Source organism: Drosophila suzukii, chromosome 3 (assembly GCF_043229965.1).
Source record: "Drosophila suzukii chromosome 3, CBGP_Dsuzu_IsoJpt1.0, whole genome shotgun sequence".
Classification (NCBI taxonomy): Eukaryota; Metazoa; Arthropoda; class Insecta; order Diptera; family Drosophilidae; genus Drosophila; species Drosophila suzukii.
The window spans coordinates 66208204-66228620 of record NC_092082.1 but is presented as its reverse complement, the minus strand read 5'-3'; the positions used below and the strand labels follow the sequence as shown (position 1 = coordinate 66228620).

The window sequence follows — 20417 nt, the reverse complement described above, 5'->3', positions numbered from 1 at the left end:
ACTTTCTTTTGTCTTGGAATGGTTTGGATATGTTTCTGGTCTTGAGTAAAACCAAACAAAATGACTTGCTATATTTGTGTTGGCTTGCTCTTTAGTCAGTAATCAAATAAATTTTAAATAAAATGATATTACAAAATTATTATACTTCTTTCATTCAGTTAAGTTGCCTTTAAGATCACTAAAAGTTAAATGTTTAAATTGAACTATTTTCTGCAATATAAAATTATTACTTTGGATTTTTCAATGGAACTTAAACACCTTTTTCTGTCTAGCACGAACAAATTAAAAGTCATTACCTCAGCATTCTTCTTGAAGGCCAGGTTGATGTCGTAGATGGCAGGACAGATGCCCCGCATGGTTGGAAGACTGGTGGTGAATCCCTTGGTTCTTGAACACGGGAAGACCTCGTTCCTGGGCAAACTTCACGGACAACTCGTGCTTGGCGGCAGTGAAGCGAGTGCCCTCAGCATTGAGTAACAGCCACACCGGATCCGGATGGGAAAACACCTCAGTAAGCTGACTCTTGATCACTATCTTGTCCTTCTCGAAGTTGCGGTCGAAGTTGGTGATCATCCAAGCGGTTAGCCAGTCAGTCTCGTACGTGTGATTCATCAGCAACAGTCCGTGCTCCTTGCCAAAGAACCTTTTCTCGTCCTCGGGATCAATGTAGACCAGCAGTTTGCTGCCTGCATACCATTCTGCCACACAGACTAGGACTAAGAAGGGAGAACATTTAAAAAATATATTAAAATACTTATAAAATTCCTGATTTCTATGTATCTACATTAATATACTTGTTTTAAACTCAATTTCATGTTTTAATAAGGGTTTATAAGCTTCATGCTCTTTTGTTAAATGATCTTATTAGAAAACTTTAAAAGAAAAGTCTAAATATAGAAGAAAAGCATATTTTTAACTTGAAAAACATTGAAACTAAACCAATTTTGCTAACCTTATCAGGAACTATTCTCTCCGGAAATGTGACAAAAACCAAAACATTTTTTAAAATTATATATTTTATACTTACTTACTGCTGTAGAAAGAGTAATGGAGGTAGTACATAAGACTTCTAGAGAGTCGCTTGTCGAAGGGTCTCACAAGAATAATCAGCAAAAGCTGTCCAATGTTGACGAAGATTCCGCACGTGAAGAAGGTCACGGCGATTAGTAGTCGCCCCAATCCCCTGAGATGCGACATCCTATGCTAAAAATAAAAAATGCCAATAAAATCAATGAAATTCATGTTCTGCAATGCAGTTAATAAATATGTCCAGCGCGCGATATCGATTTGATTATGGCCTAGGGATCCTGGCTCCTCTATCATACATTGATCCTGAAAAGAAAGGAAACAAAGATGCTCTTTTCCACACCACCTTGGAGGTAGAGGTGTAGGCGCGTTTTTTTTATAGTCGTATCCCCAAGAGGCCTAATCGACTTTGTAACACATTTACATTTTGAGAAAGTAAAATAAAATAAAAATGTTAGTTTCAAATCAAAAACTAAAATAAAATGAGTATTATATGAAATACATATTAAGCCTAACTTAACTTAAGGGGGTATTCTAGTCTAGAAATTTGAAAAAATCGAAAATTTTTTTTTTCATAATTCGATAGTTTAGATATTTAAAAATATCTCCCTAAACGGATTATTCAAAATTCAAATTATTTTTAAAATTATGGCTGATTAAGATAATGTAAGTTATACGTGCTATTCTATCAGTTACACTGCCTGAAATTTAACGTAAAACTTTAAACGCGTTTTTCTCCAAACTACTTTTTCTGATACGGTAGCCATAATATTTCAAGTTCTAATCAGCCGATTTACTTAAAATTTGGCATGAATATTCTTTCAATATCTCTCTATCGCATGAACCAACAAAAAATTGGAATTTAAAATTTGTAATATTTTTAAAAAATTCGATAAAATTACAAAATTAGTAAAAAAATCGACCTTTTTTTTAAGTGGCCGCCATTTTATGAAAAAAATTTTTTTTTTTAGTTTGGCTGGTTCATGACAGCGACATTCGTACTGACTAAGAATCTTTTTTTTTTTTATTTTTCAAATGACCACAAGGGTAGAAATCATGGCGACGAGGACACGGCCTTTTTTTTTCCCTCTCTACTTCAAGGACGCATAGCTCGATGAAAAAAAAAATATTTTTTTTAAAATTTTATTTTATGTACTCTTCTAAGTTAAATAAACAAATGATAAAAAACCCGACAGTAAAAATATCAATTGTTTAGTTTTAATTAATTGTTAAAAAAGGCTCGAAACTAGAGCCTCTAGACTAGAATACCCCCTTAAGCGCTCCAGAGCAGAGCGGATACTTAGGGGAGAGATGGAGAGGGAGAGCGGACGGCAGTGCGAGCGCGCGAGATGTAGACATCTGGATAAAACTGCCGCTCGGCACTGCCTCCTGAAATTAAACGCCCGTGAACAAACTATATAATATACTACTACTTTACTATGCTATATAAATCATCCATCCGTTTGCGTGCTCTGGTCTTTCCTAGTAGGTCCAGTTTCATCGTTAACTCCCTTTAATATGTCAACTCGAAATTCCAATGCCGCAAAGGACGCCCAGATCCGTGGGTAAAATTCCGCACCTTGGGACTCGAGTTGATTTCTCGTTATTTTAAGGTCCTCCAAAGCTGATTTAAGGCCAATCCTCCACCTCTGGCCTACTGACTCGAGGGTATCGTTTTTCAAATAGCGGGCCTGGAATAGAACATCTGGCCCTGGCGAGACGTTAAAAAATCTAGAGGTTGCTATCTGAAGATTAGAAATTTCTGTTTTTAAAGTGTCCCTAAAATAAGATGGCGTGGTAGTCTCATTCAAATCAAAAAATTTTTTAAAAACGTCTTTGAAACTATCTTTGAAGAGTGGTTTTGTATACAAGTCTCCTAATAAGACTTCTGTAAACGAAACATTTGTTATTGCTTTTAAATGATTATAATCCCAAAGTCTTGGGACTTGAGAATCTACCCTTTTAGCATTAATTGGATTGTTGTCAGAAATAACCGCCAGCGAGAGATGACTAACATTTTTATCTTTTAAAAAGTTAATAATTAAATTTAACACATTGTTATTACGTTCGCCTGTATTTCGAAGGACAACTTCAATAAATACTATTTGAAAGTGAGACCCATCGAAGGTCTGCATGGCGTAGGTGGATGCCCTGTAACTTATTTCAGTCTCTGGAATCTGAGAAAATGGTTGATTCAAATCAATATATGGTTATAACATATATGTGGGCGGAAGACATTATGGGCGTTATGGGCGCTTCCTTCTGCCTGTTACATACTTTCCGACGAATCCAATATACCCTTTCCTCCGAGTAACGGGTATAACTACACTACTATCTTAAAACAAATAAAAACTTACCTTCGGTAGCCATAGCTCGTCGACCAGGAGGCTGAAGGGCTTCGTCCAATCCCACCTGGCATTCAGACTTCCCAGTAGAGAGACGGATCCTTTGCTAATCTTTTCATTAGCCCAAGATAGTGTAGCCGCCGACACCTCTTCTATCCGGCGCCTATTAGGCAGCTGTAAATGATTAAAAAATTTAACGGCATGTAATACCTGCATTGCATCAATATCTGGAACATCAACATTACCAGATTCTAGGAGCTCGTAAGATTCATCCACGTCCATCTCGTCGTCCCGCTTGCAAAATTGTAAACAAAAAGAAAGCCATGCCAGTGTTGGGAAGGATGATAGAAAACTACTGTTTATTTTGCTAAAGTACCTATCGGAAATCGACTTTGAATTTGCAGATTAAGTGAACAATGGCATTTCTATTCTATTCTTAAAAAATAATGAATTCTTTTAAATACTTTGTTTTTTCCATTGACTTTTGCGAATCAAGCTAAAATAATAAATAAAAATAATTGGAAATTTGCTGGAAACAATTTGTTCTATTATACAGAGTTCTATTTTTCTAATATGGATTTGAAGTACCACAACAAAGATGTTGTGCTAGAGATCAAGGGATCGGAGGCGCTCTTTCTCAACACCTCCATTTTGGACGTGTTGAAGTCTTTGAAGGAATTGTCCGAGCCAGCCGGAGATGCAAATTCTGGCCGTGTCCCCAAGAGACGGAGGGAAGAAGAAGAAGAGGTAGGGCCACATTTGTATACCCTTGCAGAGGGTATTATGATTTAAGTCAGAAGTTTGCACCTCATAAAGTATATATATTCTTGTTCAGCATAATATAACCTCCTACGCCTGGAAATACAATTTTTAATTAGTTCTGGATTTCGATTTAAATTGTATCAAAACCGGACGACTGTCAAAGAAACGGTCTGAGAATTAATGAAATAATTATTTTTAAAAAATTGTGCTTTGATTTTGATCGTATTTTCTTTAACTCTGGGATATAGAATATTTTATAGAGTCTTTTCTTATATATTTAATTTTACATATGTATTTGATTGCATTCCAGCCTAAGACACCCGGAAAAAAAGGACGGAAATCTAACTCATTCGAGGAGCTGGAGGCCAGTGGCTCCAGCGAAACTACTTTCCATCTTCACTCTCCCTTCGAGGAGCTGGAGGCCAGTGGCTCCAGCGAAACAACTTTCCATCCTCAGTCACCCTTCGAGGAGCTGGAGGCCAGTGGCTCCAGCTCAACAACTCTCCATGGCTCACCCGAGACCCTCGCCCACTCGTCGCCGTTGCAGCCTCTGAGCCACAGTAAGCTCATTCCTATTACTCCATGAGTATGTACAATCTTCCTTATTTTTCAGTACGAAACACCGAGGACCTAAAGGCAGGCGAGGTCTCATGGTTCCCACAAGCCAAGACATGGGGACTAAACGTGGATGAGATCCGCAAGGTCTACCGGGACAACCTAGAGAAAGTGCATGACTGCTTTGAGTGCGGCGTCATCCTCCACAGCCACAAAGCCCTAGTAGAACATGAGAAGTTGGACGACCACGTCCAGGAAAAGGAGAGGATCGATAAGTTTTTTAATTCGAAGGCAAAATCTTTGTGTCCAATCTGTGGAGCTAAGGCTCAAAACAAAACGAAGCTGAGGAACCACATCATCAGGCACTTCCATTGGACCTTTGGTTGCAAAGAGTGTACCAAGTTGTTTTGCTCTATTAGGAGCTACAGGGACCATCGACATCCGCCAATTACAAACGAAAAAAAATATGCCTGCGAGTGTGGCTGCACTTTCGTCGAGCAGCGCAACTTAAGACTGCACAAGTCCAGCTCGATTCATAAGAAAATAATGGTAAGTGGATATATATATTGTATATTATTTGGTTATAACTTTCCATTTCCTTATACAGGCTTTTATAAACCCCCAAGGCGCAGAGCCGATCGCGGAGCCGGAGACCGTTGGCGACTTAATGAGTCTCATAGCGGACGAGTCCTTCCCTGACCTTTTTGAATAAACAGTTATATATATTAATATTCATTATCTACTTTTGTTTTGGATTGGGGCTAATTTTGAAATCGTTAAATTTTTAAATTGTGGAAGCATAAATATATTGAATGACGAAAGTTGAGTAGGGACAAATCTGGCCGCCGAGGGCGTTTTCTACTTTTTGCTTTGCTTTTTACATTTCAACGTAAATCCCCAAAAAGCGCACGTAAAAAAAAGCTATAAAATGGCTGTCATTTGACATTTCGCTTGAAAGTATGCAACACAATGCTAACCCTAAAGTACCCGAAGCAAATTATAGCATACTTAAGGGATCAATTGCTATTCTGTTGGCCAACTCTTGTTGTTGGTTCAGCTGATTCGGGTTTGGCTCTATTGTAACGCTCGCAGGGAGATTTATTATGTAATGTCCCGTATGCGGTGTGTGCTCATCCCTTTTGACTGCTTCGTTTAAATCTAGAAATAATTGTCAAAGCCACTTTAGAGAAAACATTGATGCCTAGCTGATAGAAAGCTAATTTTGGCCAAAGCGATGAACTACACAAATGTTGTCTTGACTTAAGGCCACTTTTTATCTGTCAAAGAAAGTTGGCATGAGACACAAATTCTTTTATTCAGTGGACAATTCTCTCTCAGAAATCTGAAAAAGAAGAGTAGGAGAACTTTTTATTGTCAGTTTCGACAGACGAATTTAACTGGCTTATAGTTTCAGTCGAAAAAAACATTACATCATACTGAGAAACCAACATTTTCAAATTATGAAAGAGGTTTATATTATGTTTCTTTGTCGCTTATTCAAAATGAGCCTAAGAAAATATATTCTTTAGCTTGCCTGAAGGACAATGCAATTAGTCTTAAGAAAGACTTATTTTTAAGTTTGCCAAAATCATTTCTAAAATATTTGCATGATAAAGCTTAGTCTGAACTTCGAGATTTTCCATCATAATTTGCTAAGCAAAGAACAAGTGAAGAATATACCGAATAATTTTACTTAACTGGTATTCAGCTGAGTAGCGATACTTATTTTACTGTCCTTAATACAGCCAAAAGTATTCGTCCTAAACTCTAAACATTTTGAGGACTTTGGGGACTTTTAAAATAAATAAGAAAATAGTAAATACTTTACCAAGTTAGAGAAATATTTTAAAAGGTAAAAGAAATATTCTCCCAAGTTAAATAAAAGTCGCAATTAACTCAAAAATCTTTGAATTTTTAATTTTTGGGTGATGCTTAATTGTGGGAAGATTTATGTCTTTATTAAATAATAAACCTTATTCGACGCTTAAACAATATCTTAAAATTATTTTATTTTCAATATCAACAACAACAACTCATTTTGATCTGATAACCTGCAATTCGTGTACACACTTGGAGTAGAAAAAATGCTTGAAACTTCAAAACAAGGTTCAACATAAAGGTATTTGACCTTGGAACGGGGTGATATCAAGTAGCCACGCCCCCAAAAGAAGTCAGAAAAACAAAGTAAAATTTTTGCAGGAATTGTAGGCATGTCAGGTCATTAAGGTTAATGAGAAAATGTATGGGCATACATCTTCTGATGCAGGCCTTGGAAAAAACGATCCAGCAGAACCTTGTACTTTGAGTTTATGCAAATTATTAACCAATACATTGTTTTCAGAAAGCAGACAGGAACATGAACAAGGCGCCTCGCATAATTATTTCATTAGGAGCTAATGAACAGCTTCCGATCGAGTCTTATTACCTAGGGCCTTAATGAAGATACACTCGATTGGGAATATTAAGCACACGCACATGACCACCGAATACTGAGAATGCTTTCAAAGCTTTCATTATCACATTTGCAACCAATGTGTGTTTTTATGAGGGTTCTGTACAGATTTATGGAAAACCAAATGATGTTACTACTTATAAGAAAAATATATCATACCAAATAAGAAAATAAACAATACAAATGTGTTAAAAGAGGTGTTAAATTGTCGTCTTAAAATATTAGTTTTGGCCTTTAAGCGAAACATCATAATTAAGCGAAACGAAAAGCATTTCGAGATCAGCAGATGAATATCAATTGGAATTAGAACGGAAAACGATAAAGATGGTAATGTAGTTCTCTGAAAGTTATCAAGTCATATATATTGTAGTGGAATTAAATTTATTCATTTTTCAGAGACTCTACGTCATCGTATTTATATACTGCATACTACTAGTTATTCTGCCCAAAATTTCGGAAGCTAGTAGAACAGCTCTGAGAGGGCATCACCGAAGTTTGGTAAAACCAAAGCATGCTTCCATTAGGGGCAGAACTAACGAAACTGCTGGGGCTACTGAAGTTGCAACGGCAACGACAGCGGCAGCGGCAAAAAGCAAACTTAAATTGGGCGATCTTACGGAAAAGATGTATAATCACTGCCAGGATATATTTAAGGAAAAGAATTTGGTTAGCCATGTGATTCGTGGCATGATCGGCGGAATTTTGGATCGACTTCACGAAGTGTGTCTGGACAAACCCATCCACCCACTTATCCACAGAGTCTTTACGGAAATACTTTTATGTGGAGGGAGCTTGTCGGAAGCCGTGGACGTCGTCATTGACATTATATTTGGGCGGTTTGAAAGAAAATGCAGGGAAAGACCTGGATTCCATAGTGTTTATGTTCTTACCAGTGCGGATAACGAAGTAGTGGAGACGAAGCATATCAAATAACACAGCAATTTTGATTGCGAGAATAAATATTATTAATTTTCAAAGAAGTCTGGTAATTTTGATTATTGTTTAAGTAATTCACTGAATTTGGGTTGTACCATAACAGAAAAAGTAGGTCAACGATTTTATTTTTAAGAAACTCATGAAACCAAACGACATCCTAGTCTAATCCACTGTCCAGATACCAAAGTCAAACGAGTTCTTTCACTTTGTGCCACTATTTAGTTAACTGAGCTAATCGTTCTTCTCGGTGGCAAAAGATTCCAGTCCGGGACCGAAGTTTTTAAGGAACTGCAGGGATCTGGCGAAGCGATCGCCCCCTTCATCCACGCTGGGCAGAATAGCCTCCACCAGGATGGGGACTATTTGCTCGCCTACGGATTGAAAAAGCTCAGCGATCTTGATTATGGTGGCCGGATCTGGCAAACCTGGAATGGCCGCTCGACCCAACGGGGTATTGTCGGTGTTCACCTCCCGCCGCCTGCGCCTGTTCTCCTCTGAATCCTCGACTGTTTCCTCCGAGGAGGAGTCGTCGTCATCGCCATCGCCCTCCTGTTTGATGACCACCTCTGTCTCCTCGCCGGCCACTGTGATCACATCCTGTTGGTGGGATGAAACACTCAGATTTGAATTGATAATCCTCGCTAGTCACCTGTGGCCTGGCCTGCGTTTGGGTCACCACTTGGAGCATCACCAGCAGGAATCCGGAGAGCAGCAGCTGTCGTCCCATGTGGAAACCCATTTTGTCAACTTGGTGGGGAATCAGGCACCTGCCTGCCATATATATAGCTCCCACTTAATAAGCTAATGACTCTCGCATGTCGCCTAATCGGACAAAGGTAATGCGGGGTAATGCAGAAATTGATCAATTTCTGTTTGGCCCAGCTACACTAATTTAAGTTCTAGCCGAGGCAACCTTGTCGAGTCGGCAGACTCTTCTTCAGACACCCAGCAACTCAGCAAAAATTTGTCCAGGAATGCGCCGACGAGTGCAGTTTTTCCCTGGTCTGGCTGGCGGGCCACAAAACCCGATCCAATCCACCACTTTGTCAGTTGGGCGAGCGAGAGAGCTCAGGTAAGCTGCCACGCAGACAGGTAGTTTTGGGCCCGGCTCAATCGCCACAGGCCATAAATCGTACTTACGCACACGGAACGCGTTTCGTTCACATGTATAATTAAATCAAACTCGAGGAGCGATTCCGATCGGGGCTGTGCCTCTGGGAGCGATGCACTGGCAGCTCAAAAATGCAGCTTTAGTCGCGAATCAGACCTCTTGTCGGGCAGGTCGCAGTGAAAGATACCAGTCAGTGCCGAGAATAGCAGATAAATTTGACTAGTTTATGGTGAAATAGCTTAGACTATAATCGTTCAAGACATTGTATTCGGTTCTGTATATTAATTTATGCTTTAAAGATGAAATGTCTGCATATTATAAACGAGTTTTGATTTTAACTTCAACATCACCAGCTTGATTTTAACTAAATAAACCATAATACAAAGAAAATGTTAATTCCCTGCCTAATTGTATCATTTGTTGAAATTAAAGCAACAAATTTTTATTTATACTTACTTTTTACTTACAGAAAAATAAAAGAAACCCCAGTAAAACTCTGAGTAAAAACCATAGCCATGAATCTATTATCACGCTTAAAACGTTTGGGTGGTGGTACCAGCAAAGTAAGTAAAATCAATCAAATAAGTTTTAAATTCTAAAGTTAAAAACACTTTTATTTCAGAACTCTGTCACACTTCCACCTACTGGTAAGTTTTAATGAACGAACAATTCAAATTTCCCGCCCTTTAGTTTTGCAGCGACGGGCTTTTGTCAGAGGTCCAAGGGTCTTCCAATTGCTCTGTTAGTTGGTTGGATTTCATTTCTTTAAAGAGTGACCGTTTGGGGTATTTTAAAAATAGGTAAATTTATAAAAAATATAAATTTTTCGCGCCGAACGGTATAGTTGACAGATGATTCCGCGGTCACACTGGCGTGCATTCATAAAATATTTTGACATCCGCACATCCGCACATTTTCAACGCTCGTCACTAAAAATCCTGGTGCTCTAATTTTAGGCGTGTCTGAAAGTACAATCAACGCAGCTGCTGAAACCCCACCCGATTCCACAGAAGTGTACAAAACTATAGCCGAAGATAAATTCCTGGGAGCCAGTGCGAACCCCGAAAAAGGTAATTAAACAAAGCAATTGTATCTACATCTGGGAAAAATGGCATGGCTGACGTAACAATGCGTCGAATTTCCACTGGAAACGTTCACAAAAATGTATCTAAGTATCTATATATCTATAAAAGGTCACGTATCGTGGCAGTTTTGAATGTGCATGGGGTAATGGTGGGTGTGTGGGTACGCCTTATCAGTAACGTGAGATAAGAAAGGTCTACAGAAAACGAAAGATGATATTGATTTTGTCCCAGAACAAAAGCGAGCCAATTTCTCATCAAGCGCAAACTCAAAGCGTGGCTCTTTTCCTATGACGTCAGCCAGATATTCATAAGGAAACTCCAGACGGAAAATTTCCCATTCCCTTCTCTCGGAAACAAAGCGAAATGTGGCTTCTGATTTCTACTTAACCTAACAAAGCTTGACTCAGTTCTCCAGAGAAAGTCTCAATGCTTGAGCTTCGCGTTTGAGCTTAATTGAATCTGATTAGAGCCAATTAACCATTCTATTGTTAAATCGTTCACTTTTCAGTCGACATGGTGCAGGATGAGAAGGTGGCCCACGGGGATGGCGCCGACGAGCAGATGCTGGGCCTGAATGGAGTGGAGGACAAGCTGGCCGAGCGCCGGGATGAGGTGAAGTTCGTCAAGGGCGATCACCAGAACGGAGATGCCAAGATCGACATCGGAACCGTCAACGGAGGCAAGCCCGTGAGTAGATGTTTTAACTATAATTCTTTATTAATTCAACTTTCAGTTCAAAATGTATATTATTTAAAAAATTTAGTCCTTGTTAGCCAAAATTCAATATATGACAAGAAAAAAAGATTTTTAATTTTTGAATAATTAATATTATATTTCAAATTAATGAAGTTCGAGTTTTGGATGCTACACTGTATTCACATTTATTTCGTGGTCGTCGACATTGTCTTGACCTTTAATAAGTATACACACTTTCTTTGAATATATGTATTCTACATTCGCATTTATTGATTCCACTTTTATTAATTGACAAAATTTATTCTTGAATTCAGGATTGAAGTAAATGTTTATTATTGTTAATTTATAAATAAGTCGAATCCAAAATGGGTTTGAACATACAAACTCAAAAATATATAAATATGCCAGAAAATGTCCATGATTTGGGTTATAACTCTGCTGAAATATGTATATTCTTGTTCCCTCTATAAGAGTAAAATGACATGTTGTAGAGTTTTTTTGTTTAATTCGCTTTTTTTAACTTATCGTATTATTCAAACTAATTTAATTTTTATTCGTCACATTGTTGTTCAAAGCCTGAGTAATTTGATTTTCTGTAATCTCGTCTTTCCTCGTTGCAGGCCTTCACTGGCATGAGCAAGGAGGAGCTCATGAAGTATGCCAACGACCCATTCTGGGTCCGATTGCGCTGGATCTTCTTCGTGGGATTCTGGGCCATTTGGGTGGGAATGCTTGTGGGTGCCATCCTGATTATCATTGGAGCTCCCAAGTGCGCTGCCCCGCAGCCACTACCCTGGTACAAGCGTGGACCACATGCCAAGTTCGGCAGTGTTGATACCTGCAGTAGGGAGGATATTCAGGTTGCCAAGAAGATCGTTAGCGCCGGAGCCATCTATGAGTTGCCTGCTGCCCTGACGTATGACGTGAAGAAGCCCGAGGTGGAGGAGCAGATCAAGCACCTGGTGGCCCTGTACCAGGGCAGCGATACCAGGATTATTCTGGACGTGACGCCCAACTACGTGGCCAAGGAATCGCAGCTGGTGCAGGATGCCATTGCCAACCCAGAGAAGCGATCCGCCTTTGTTTGGGTGAGCGGAGGATCCAGCCCACCCAACAACTGGCTCAAGGTGGGCGGCAATCGCAGCGCCTGGGAGAAGCTGGAAGACAGCTATGTGCTCTCCCAGTTCCAAGACGGCTACTTCGACCTCAAGATGAACAGTACTTTCATTAGGAACGAATTCGGCGGCGTCTTGAAGCATCTGGTTGGATTGGGCGTTCACGGCTTCCGCCTGAAAAACACGAAGTTCTTTGTACTGTCCGACGGTCTCGAAAATGAGGTGACCTCAGCCGTGCCGAAGGACCGCAACTGGGGACCCGGTGACTACGGCTTCTACGACCACAAGCAGACTACTTTCCAATCCGGCCTTGGAGATGTGCTTTATGATTATCTTAGCATTGTAAAGAATGCGTCTGAAGAGGGCTTCTTGTCGGTTGCCGAGGATGTCATACAGCCGCAGGCCTACAAGTTGAGCACGGTTCCCGATGCCTATGGTATCGATATACCCATCTACGGCGACCTTGTCAAGGTGCTCAGCGAACCAAAGCCAAAGAAATCGCTGCAGAAAGATCTGGAGAATACATTCGATCTGTCGGGCAAAAACAGCTGGTTGCAATGGAACTTCGCGGACGTCAGCCTGGAAACCCCGCAGGATCCATCCGCTCTGGCCATGTTCGTATCCCTGCTGCCCGGTGTGCCCGTGGTTCCTGTGGGCGCTGTGGCTTACCAGAATATCACCGAGGAGACCTACAGGCAGATCACGGTTCTGCGCAAGTCTGCATCCTACATGCACGGGGAACTCTCATACTACCAGGCCGATCCGCTGGTTGCCTTCTCCAGGTAATTCCTTTTAATGATCTTATTTTTATTGTTACTAACTTTTGTCCAATTCTCAATGCTTGCCACTTGAAGGCAGAGGTAAATGAATATGCAAAAATAGTATATTTATAATAGAAGTAATTAAATTATCAAATTTATTCAAACTTTTTTTGTTATAGTAAAACAATTACTTTTTTTTTATTGGTGAACTTTGAAAATAGCTTCAGAATTTGCAATTTGATTGAAAATTGTATTAGTTTTATTAGGTGCCTCTTTTTTGCAATATATTTTTAATATCGATTTACCTATTTAAACACACATGATCTAACCGAATTTTTTGTATTTCCCCGCAGGATCAAGTCTGGAAACCCCGGCTACTTTGTCATTTTCAATCCCACCGACTTGCCTCAAGCGAGCAACTTCACTATCCCCAAGAATCTGCCTGACAAGATGACAGTTTCCTATTTCAGCGAGAAATACAATAACAACGTGGAAAATGCCAACAAGGTGTCCCACTCGGGTCGCGTGAATCTCAAGGACCTCAAGGTGGCCCCGCACTCCAGCATTATCCTGACATACGTGCCAGAGAAGGCGGAGTAAGGTGGTTGTACCTGCAACAAATCAGCAACGTATAAAATATTGCATAAAATATACAGAAAATGTATAAAGAAGTAACTTGCTAACCGTTGAGATTTAAAGCCGCCAAACAAAATTAAAAAGTTATTTGTTAAGAACTTTTCGAAGTTCCAAGCTTGTTCATGCGATTGCTAAAAAATAAACACAATATTTGCTTGCATTTAAAAATACATGGTGTTTTACTTAACCCTTTTTAATATAGAATGGTACTTCCTTTGGATAAACTAACTGAACGATATGCAATTTTATTTGAATAACCATGTTCTAAATGTTGAAGTCTGGCAACGATAGTTCTCGATTAAATATACTCTGGCAGCGCCCAGCATCTGGCAACACTGAGCTTTAACAGAATGGCAACTTTAGCTAACGATAAATTCAAATTCAAACTACTTAAATTATGTGGTCTACAAGGCTTTACAATAGACGAGAACATAGCATATGTTTTCCGTGCGGCCTTAAACAAAGTTAGTCAAACGCATTGATCACGTCAAAATTTTTAAGTATTCTCTATTCAAATTTAATGCCAGACTTGAAGCGAAATTATTTAGTCTTTGTGGAAAAGTTTGAAGTGCTCAAAGAAAATAGCTGGCGTATGCATGTGGCATACGTGGGTGGGCCAACTTTGAGATACAAATAGTTTGGGAGAGCTGGCAGGAACAAAAGTCTGTGCGGGCAGCCACAGACAAATAATCAAAATCGACAAACGAAATGAGCCAAAAACAAAGCGGCCAAAATGTTTTTAGTTTGCACAGTCCTGGCCCCAAATGGCAGCCTGGGGAGCAAGGACTTCGTCCCCATCTACACTGCACTACACCACCAAAAGGCCAAAAGGATATGCGCACGTGCTAATGTGATTAGATACACAAACACCAGCGTGCAGGAAAAGGCGACTTGTTCGAGGAACCGCAACATGCAGTGCAGTTGATTGCGGCAAGCCAGCTACAATAACAAGAAAAAGCGACGACCGAGGAGAACAACTTCATTTTGGGTATCTCTGAGATGCAAACTATTGTTGCGCAGGTCGTCATCATCGTCCATATCATCATTACCTCGGAGCTGCGAACTTCTGAACTGGCATTCCGCCCCTTTTCCCACACACACCCAACTGACTTCCACCCACAACTTTGGACCTGGCCTTGTCCGCTGCGAAATTATTTTGTCGCTACAACTTTTCCATCAGGCAGTCATCAAATGCAGCACCAACCCTTCAGGACAGGCCACCTCGGGCTGGCCACTGATTTAATTGCAATGTGCAACACACATCTGTTGCGATGTCAGGAGAGCAGGGGGCATGGGCCAACCGATTTTAAATAAAGTTTTTATTTACATCCTGGCCATGTCCTTGTGATAAGCCAGGGGATTAAATGCTTAGCTTTAGTTGTGTTTAATCCTCTACATTTTAGATTGATATCTTCAAGGTCAAGCAGGTTTCGTATATTATTGTTAAATATTGTTTTGTTTTTGAACAAAGCAAAGACCCTCGAAAAAGCGTTCTTTAATTTTACACATGTATTTTCCGTAAAATAAGGAAATAAGGAAAATACAATTTATTAAGATTATAACACATGTCACGATCTGCATCTCATTTATTTAAGTTTAATGATAAATTACATATCCCAATTGATTTTGGCGTGTCTTATGTTGCATGCTTCCTGTTAATTGACTAACAGTTTTAGTGCATACACTATGTTGCAGTTGATGTAAATATTTTAATTATTTTAAATATACCCTTTAGAATTTAATCTTCCTAGAAAAACGCAATCCATTTTTAATCTGCATATTACCACGAAACTCAAAAGGAAAGAATATCCCATTGAATAGCAGTTAAAGCGCCCTTTTCATGGTAAAACATGGGATTAGGGGTCACATACTCATCTCCTTTATTTAATTTTGTGTATCTTAAATAATAATGGCGTGTTTTATGTTGCATGCTTCCTCCTAATTGCTTAATAATTGTAATGCTTACATATGTGGCAGGTTTTATGTATTTTATAATTAAGTTAGGTATACCCTTGAAAAATAAAATGTTTTTAAACAAATTAAATGTAGTTCAAGTCGGCATATTAATAGAGAGAAGAAACACTTGATACCCCATTTCATAGGTGTCATAGATGACACGCACGATAGCAGCTTTAGCTTCCTTTGAAGGCATTACACCGGATTATGGGGCACATACGCACCAGTGACAACAACTCAATTCGATGGGCAAAAACAACAAAATGAGTCGGCTAATTTGTATTGATTTTTTATCGGACACGCGATCCCCCTTTTTTCTTGCTTCTCCTACTTTTTTAGCTCTATGTTGTTGGTGGTGTTCGTTTGTTTGTTTTGAACTTTCCCATGCATAAATTTTGCATATTAATTGAGCGACTGTCATCAATATGTCTGTGCCAGCCCTGGCAATCCAGCCCATCCCCCCAACTATGTCCTCTTCACAGCATGGCATCATTAGTTGGCCTAAAAAATCCCATCAGGCTTTGATTAACATTTTGTGCACACAAATGGCGGCCAAATGCGAGAGCGGCTAAATGAGTTGCATCTAATTGAGTGACAAACACGCCACGCACAACACATCACCATCTCCATCACCATCGCCATATCACCAGGACAGACCAGACCGACCGGCCACCTCTCACAAACTGTGCCAATTTGTTTTAAAATGCATCACCCCGGCGCTCAATCAGCCCGGAACTCCTACCCATCTCAATCCTGGTTCCCAATCCCATATGTCCAGTGCCTGCTCTCGACTGTTTTTCAATTTGCATGCAGGCGTAAATTACTCTCGGTTCGAGACCCCTTCCTTGAAGAGCAGTTCTCATCCTCATCCTCATCCTCAGTCCCTTTCCATTTCCACCCGGATTCCTCCCGCTGGTCGGTTAAAAGGTTTGTCCTTTGGTTACGTTCTATATGCAGATTGCCCTCGCTTTCGAGGACTGCTCCATTCTATCTCCTCGTCGTTGTTTTTGCCTCACGGAATCTTGTGCCTGGCCGCTTTAAATAACTCTGCGTATCTTGGTTATGAACATAAAACACGTTTTTTGGCACCCCATTTGTCATTAAGCTACCAATTTGCTCGGCTTCAAAAACATCTCAAATTTCCCATCGATTGGACGAGAGGGGGGCTGAAAATTAACAAGGCTAAGAGCCCGAAGAAGCAAGATCAAAAAGCAAGCGACGTGTGTTTCGAGCATGTATAGCATGCCCCAAAAAAAGGTAAACACAACGTAAAGATTTATGTCTGCATAACGAAAATATTATAACAAATTATATACACAAAGTTATTATAAAAGTCCATATTAGTATTTAAAATATCAATTACACATTGTAAATATTATTCAATTTTATTGTAAGTAAGACCTAATAAATAATTGTTAAATTGAAAAATAATGTATTATAAGGTTGTTAAGAATTTGTTGCCTAATTGCTCTTATCTGTTTAACTTAACCTCATGTCTACTTTTATAATTCAAGATTTAATCAAAATTACTTTAGACGAGCTCCAAAATTCTTTACATAATTCATCATCGCCAGGTTGAACAATTTCACGGAAGCAGTTTTGTCTTCGTGTAGATATGCACTCGATCCGTTCCGAACTAGGCTTTCAGAGGAAATGCAAACTGACAGCGGTTGATATACATTTCCGAACTTGGCGCCAGACATCTGTGCGATTCGCACGCCTAAGCAACTCTAAGGGCTACCCAGGTGTACAGAAAACAATTTATATTATTTTAACGACTTTACTTATTATCTGTAACATGTCATACAGGGGAAGTATACATTTAATTGAAAGAAAATGCCAAAAATATAATTTTAGCACTTAAGTTTAATATAAAAGTATTAAAATATAATTATTAAATAAAAGCAAAGGGTTTTGGACCCTGATGAAATTATCTGCTTTGCAACAGATTATAAAGTTTTAGGTAGAAGTGGTATTTTTTTACATTTTTTATTGGACTTGGCGGTGCTTCAGATATCTTCAACACCTTTGTGCCTTTAAAATGGTTTGACTCTGTTAATCTTTTTTTTGAGCTTCAAAGTATCAGTACTTGTTAGGAATTTAGATATAATATTTTTAGATTTGTGGGACCTCCCTGAGAGTAACTTTATTTAAAGTTTTAATTCAAACTTTTCTTTGCCATCGATCTTATTTTTCCCTGTGCACCTTTTTACCCGCACCGCACACCAAGCCTCATCGCAACTAAAAGCCCTCCTTCCAAGCCGCTAACAATGTACAACAACTTGTAGAATGGCCATAACAATTATAAAACACGAACACGAGCCGCTGGCGGGGAATGGGCCATGGCAATGCGAGTGAGGCTGGAATTGGGATTGGGGATGGGGAGCGTGGGGCAATATCTGCGGAGACAGACTGCGGTCGGCAACTTGGGTTACCATTACCTCGCCGGGTCATCCGGAGAATTCTGCGCCGCGCACTTGGCAGCATTCCCCGATGTCGTCGGTGTGTCGTGTATCTTTGGTGCGGCTTTCGAGGTGACAACTGCGACAGCTAAACGTCAATTTGTATAAATGTTTGCAATTGCCACCGATGGTTGCGGTGTATGTGGAATCGTTAAAAATAAAACATGCTGAATGCAAGCTGATCGATGCGGGGGTCGCACGGCCACGGATCCCACTTTGAAAAAGAGTTGAGGTAGAGTATCTGCCAGATGCAGAGAGTGGAACAGGGAGCGAGAGAGAAAATCATAAATAAATATTTGCCGGTTTCTTTACCATTTGCATTTTCTCTGCTCCTCTGGTCCGAGTATTTTTGTTTGCCGTTCTGCCACAAGTTTGTTGGCGTTTTTTGAGAGCGAATACATCCAAACGAGTTTCGATTCGGATTCGGATTGGACTCCGTATCTGCGAGATACTCTTTCCGCTCCGCTCTTCGCTAATTGATTTATGAGATTGCAACTGCAGATGCCTCCAGCCACGCTCTTTCGACACTCGGCCATAATGTTGGCTAAAATGCGTGAGACCCTTGGCATGAGTATGCTGAAAATGCGCTAATGTAGTTCTGTAAATTCCACCGGTGGGCCCACGGAACATTACCAAATGATATAAATATATATTCGATACTTAAAAGGAATTTATCTGCACTAAGATCTGACAAACACAATACCTATATATAAAAAAGAAAGGTAGTATAATTTTATTTTGAAAATAAACTAAATTTCCAATAATTTTGTATCCTTTATTAAGATGTATTTTAATTGAAACCTCAAGATATTTGTCTCCGAAACATCAATAACTAAGTTCAAACCCAGTGGTCCAAAAGACCTACCGGTTCTTAAAAAAAAATAAAGTCAGATCCCACTAAAAACCCTTTTCAAAATTTAAATTTAACAAAAATCGATTTATAAAGGGCTTTCAATTTTGAAATATTATTCAAATAAGGGATCGGAGATGATTAATATTATTTTCATAACTCCTGACGGGGGTACCATAATTTCCACTTCAACTCGCTTACCGATGAGAAACTACCGAAAGGGCGGGCAAGGCCCTTCTCGTACCAAGTAACCTTTCGAACATTTTTGGGAATCGGCTTGAAAGTTGCGTGCACCGCCTGGGGGCGAAAGTAACTTTAATGGAGCCAAGCCTCAGTTCAATTATCTCCTGCGGACTGAATAAACGATCCCGACTAATAAAACGGCTGACGATGAAAGGGACCTTTGAATGTGATAAATGCGAGTGCGACACACGCAAATCGGTTCGTCTGAAGGTGTCATCAATATTCGGAGCAGGCCGAAGCCCAGCTGTGTGGTTCGACCTATATCGTTGGCTAGACGTTAAAACCCGATTCTCCCCGTATCTGGCGCTGCTTCTTCTCCCGCCCAGAGAGCCAGGGAAAGAGAAAAAGGCAGAGAGTCTGGCGAGAGTGCAGATTTACGATCGACACATGCAGGCGGAGACGTCAATGGACGGCAACAAAGTTGCTCCACCCGAGTTTCTCGCAGAGATTGGCAAAACACATGCGGATTCTAAGAGAAGTTCGCAAAGAGATGAAGAGCCCTGGTTGGGAGAGCGATGTTTTCAGCTTTTATGCTCTCTAATTAATGGGGCAAATGCACTTTTCGCTCTCGCAGACCCGTTTCGCTCCCAAGATGCTTTCGTTTGGGTTCTCCGAATTCCAATCTTTTATTGAGCTTATTGGTTTGACAAAAGGCTTCGGGGTCGGGAACAAATATACCATTAATATAATAATAAATATTAACATACACATAAAATTAATTTATATAATATAATATAATATAATATAATATAATATAATATAATATAATATGGTATAATATAATATAGTATAATATAATATAGTATAATATAAAATAATATAATAAATATCTATCATATATCGTAACTTGATTCAGAATCAAATCATGTTAAAATTACTATCACCAAGAGATGTGTCAGGTAAAAAAATAAATAAGATGCAACTTTATTTATTTTCTCCTAGGCGTATTGCAAAATTCTAGAGATTAGATTACTTTTTTTTTTTTAAATCTGCCTTTTCAGTTATAAGTCAAAACCACGGCAAGCCCTTACAAGTCTGCAACTAATTTTGAAAGTAAAAAACAAGTATCCGCAATGAGGGATACAAAACTTTTTTGTAGCATACTTTTTAGCACAACTTTGGTATATTTTATCAAGTGTGAGTTTATGGAAGTACTTGAACAAAAAGTTTAATATTCAAAGAAAATAATCAATTTTGTATACTTCTTGTAATTCATTTCTACGAGTACTTACAGCCTCCATAAGAACATATACTTTTTTGATAAAAGAAATAGTGTGAACCACCTTCTATTTAAACCTAAAAATAGAGGACTAATTATGATCGAATTAGTATACATTGAACTCTTTTTCCCATGTTAGTTCTGTCGAATTATGTGGGAATCGGATTATGTGCAGAACATCCAGCAGTCGTGCCGGTCGGTTGCGAC

General features: G+C 39.4%; 4 protein-coding genes and 1 pseudogene across 6 annotated transcripts; 3 read left to right on the top strand and 2 right to left on the bottom strand.

The window, feature by feature from the left end:
• Positions 1-188: 188 nt before the first annotated feature.
• On the bottom strand, positions 189-1232 carry LOC118878025 (uncharacterized; annotated as a pseudogene).
• A 2657-nt stretch (positions 1233-3889) lies between these two features.
• LOC136116997 (zinc finger protein 3 homolog) lies at positions 3890-5400 on the top strand. Its single transcript, XM_070996449.1, has 4 exons — positions 3890-4118; positions 4444-4693; positions 4747-5237; positions 5296-5400. Exons 1-4 carry the CDS (start codon positions 3945-3947, stop codon positions 5398-5400), a joined length of 1020 nt encoding a protein of 339 aa, XP_070852550.1. The 5' UTR covers positions 3890-3944.
• A 1976-nt stretch (positions 5401-7376) lies between these two features.
• On the top strand, positions 7377-8234 carry Sfp84E (Seminal fluid protein 84E). The gene is made up of 2 exons (XM_065865774.2): positions 7377-7467; positions 7537-8234. Exons 1-2 carry the CDS (start codon positions 7465-7467, stop codon positions 8071-8073), a joined length of 540 nt encoding a protein of 179 aa, XP_065721846.2. The 5' UTR covers positions 7377-7464; the 3' UTR covers positions 8074-8234.
• Positions 8156-8883, bottom strand: Os-C. 3 transcript variants are annotated; one of them, XM_070995512.1, is made up of 3 exons: positions 8726-8883; positions 8502-8673; positions 8156-8435 (listed from the first exon to the last, which is right to left on the bottom strand). In XM_070995512.1, the coding sequence occupies exons 1-3, from the start codon at positions 8852-8854 to the stop codon at positions 8308-8310; spliced, it is 429 nt and encodes a 142-aa protein (XP_070851613.1). In that variant the 5' UTR covers positions 8855-8883; the 3' UTR covers positions 8156-8307. The 3 variants fall into 3 exon arrangements, with proteins under 3 accessions (XP_070851613.1, XP_016925078.3, XP_016925076.3); XM_017069589.4 differs by having other exon boundaries at positions 8156-8447; positions 8726-8882; XM_017069587.4 differs by having other exon boundaries at positions 8156-8673.
• An 804-nt stretch (positions 8884-9687) lies between these two features.
• CD98hc (CD98 heavy chain) lies at positions 9688-13648 on the top strand. Its single transcript, XM_036816797.3, has 6 exons — positions 9688-9750; positions 9810-9834; positions 10144-10257; positions 10781-10959; positions 11589-12865; positions 13198-13648. The coding sequence occupies exons 1-6, from the start codon at positions 9703-9705 to the stop codon at positions 13442-13444; spliced, it is 1890 nt and encodes a 629-aa protein (XP_036672692.3). The 5' UTR covers positions 9688-9702; the 3' UTR covers positions 13445-13648.
• Positions 13649-20417: the final 6769 nt, after the last annotated feature.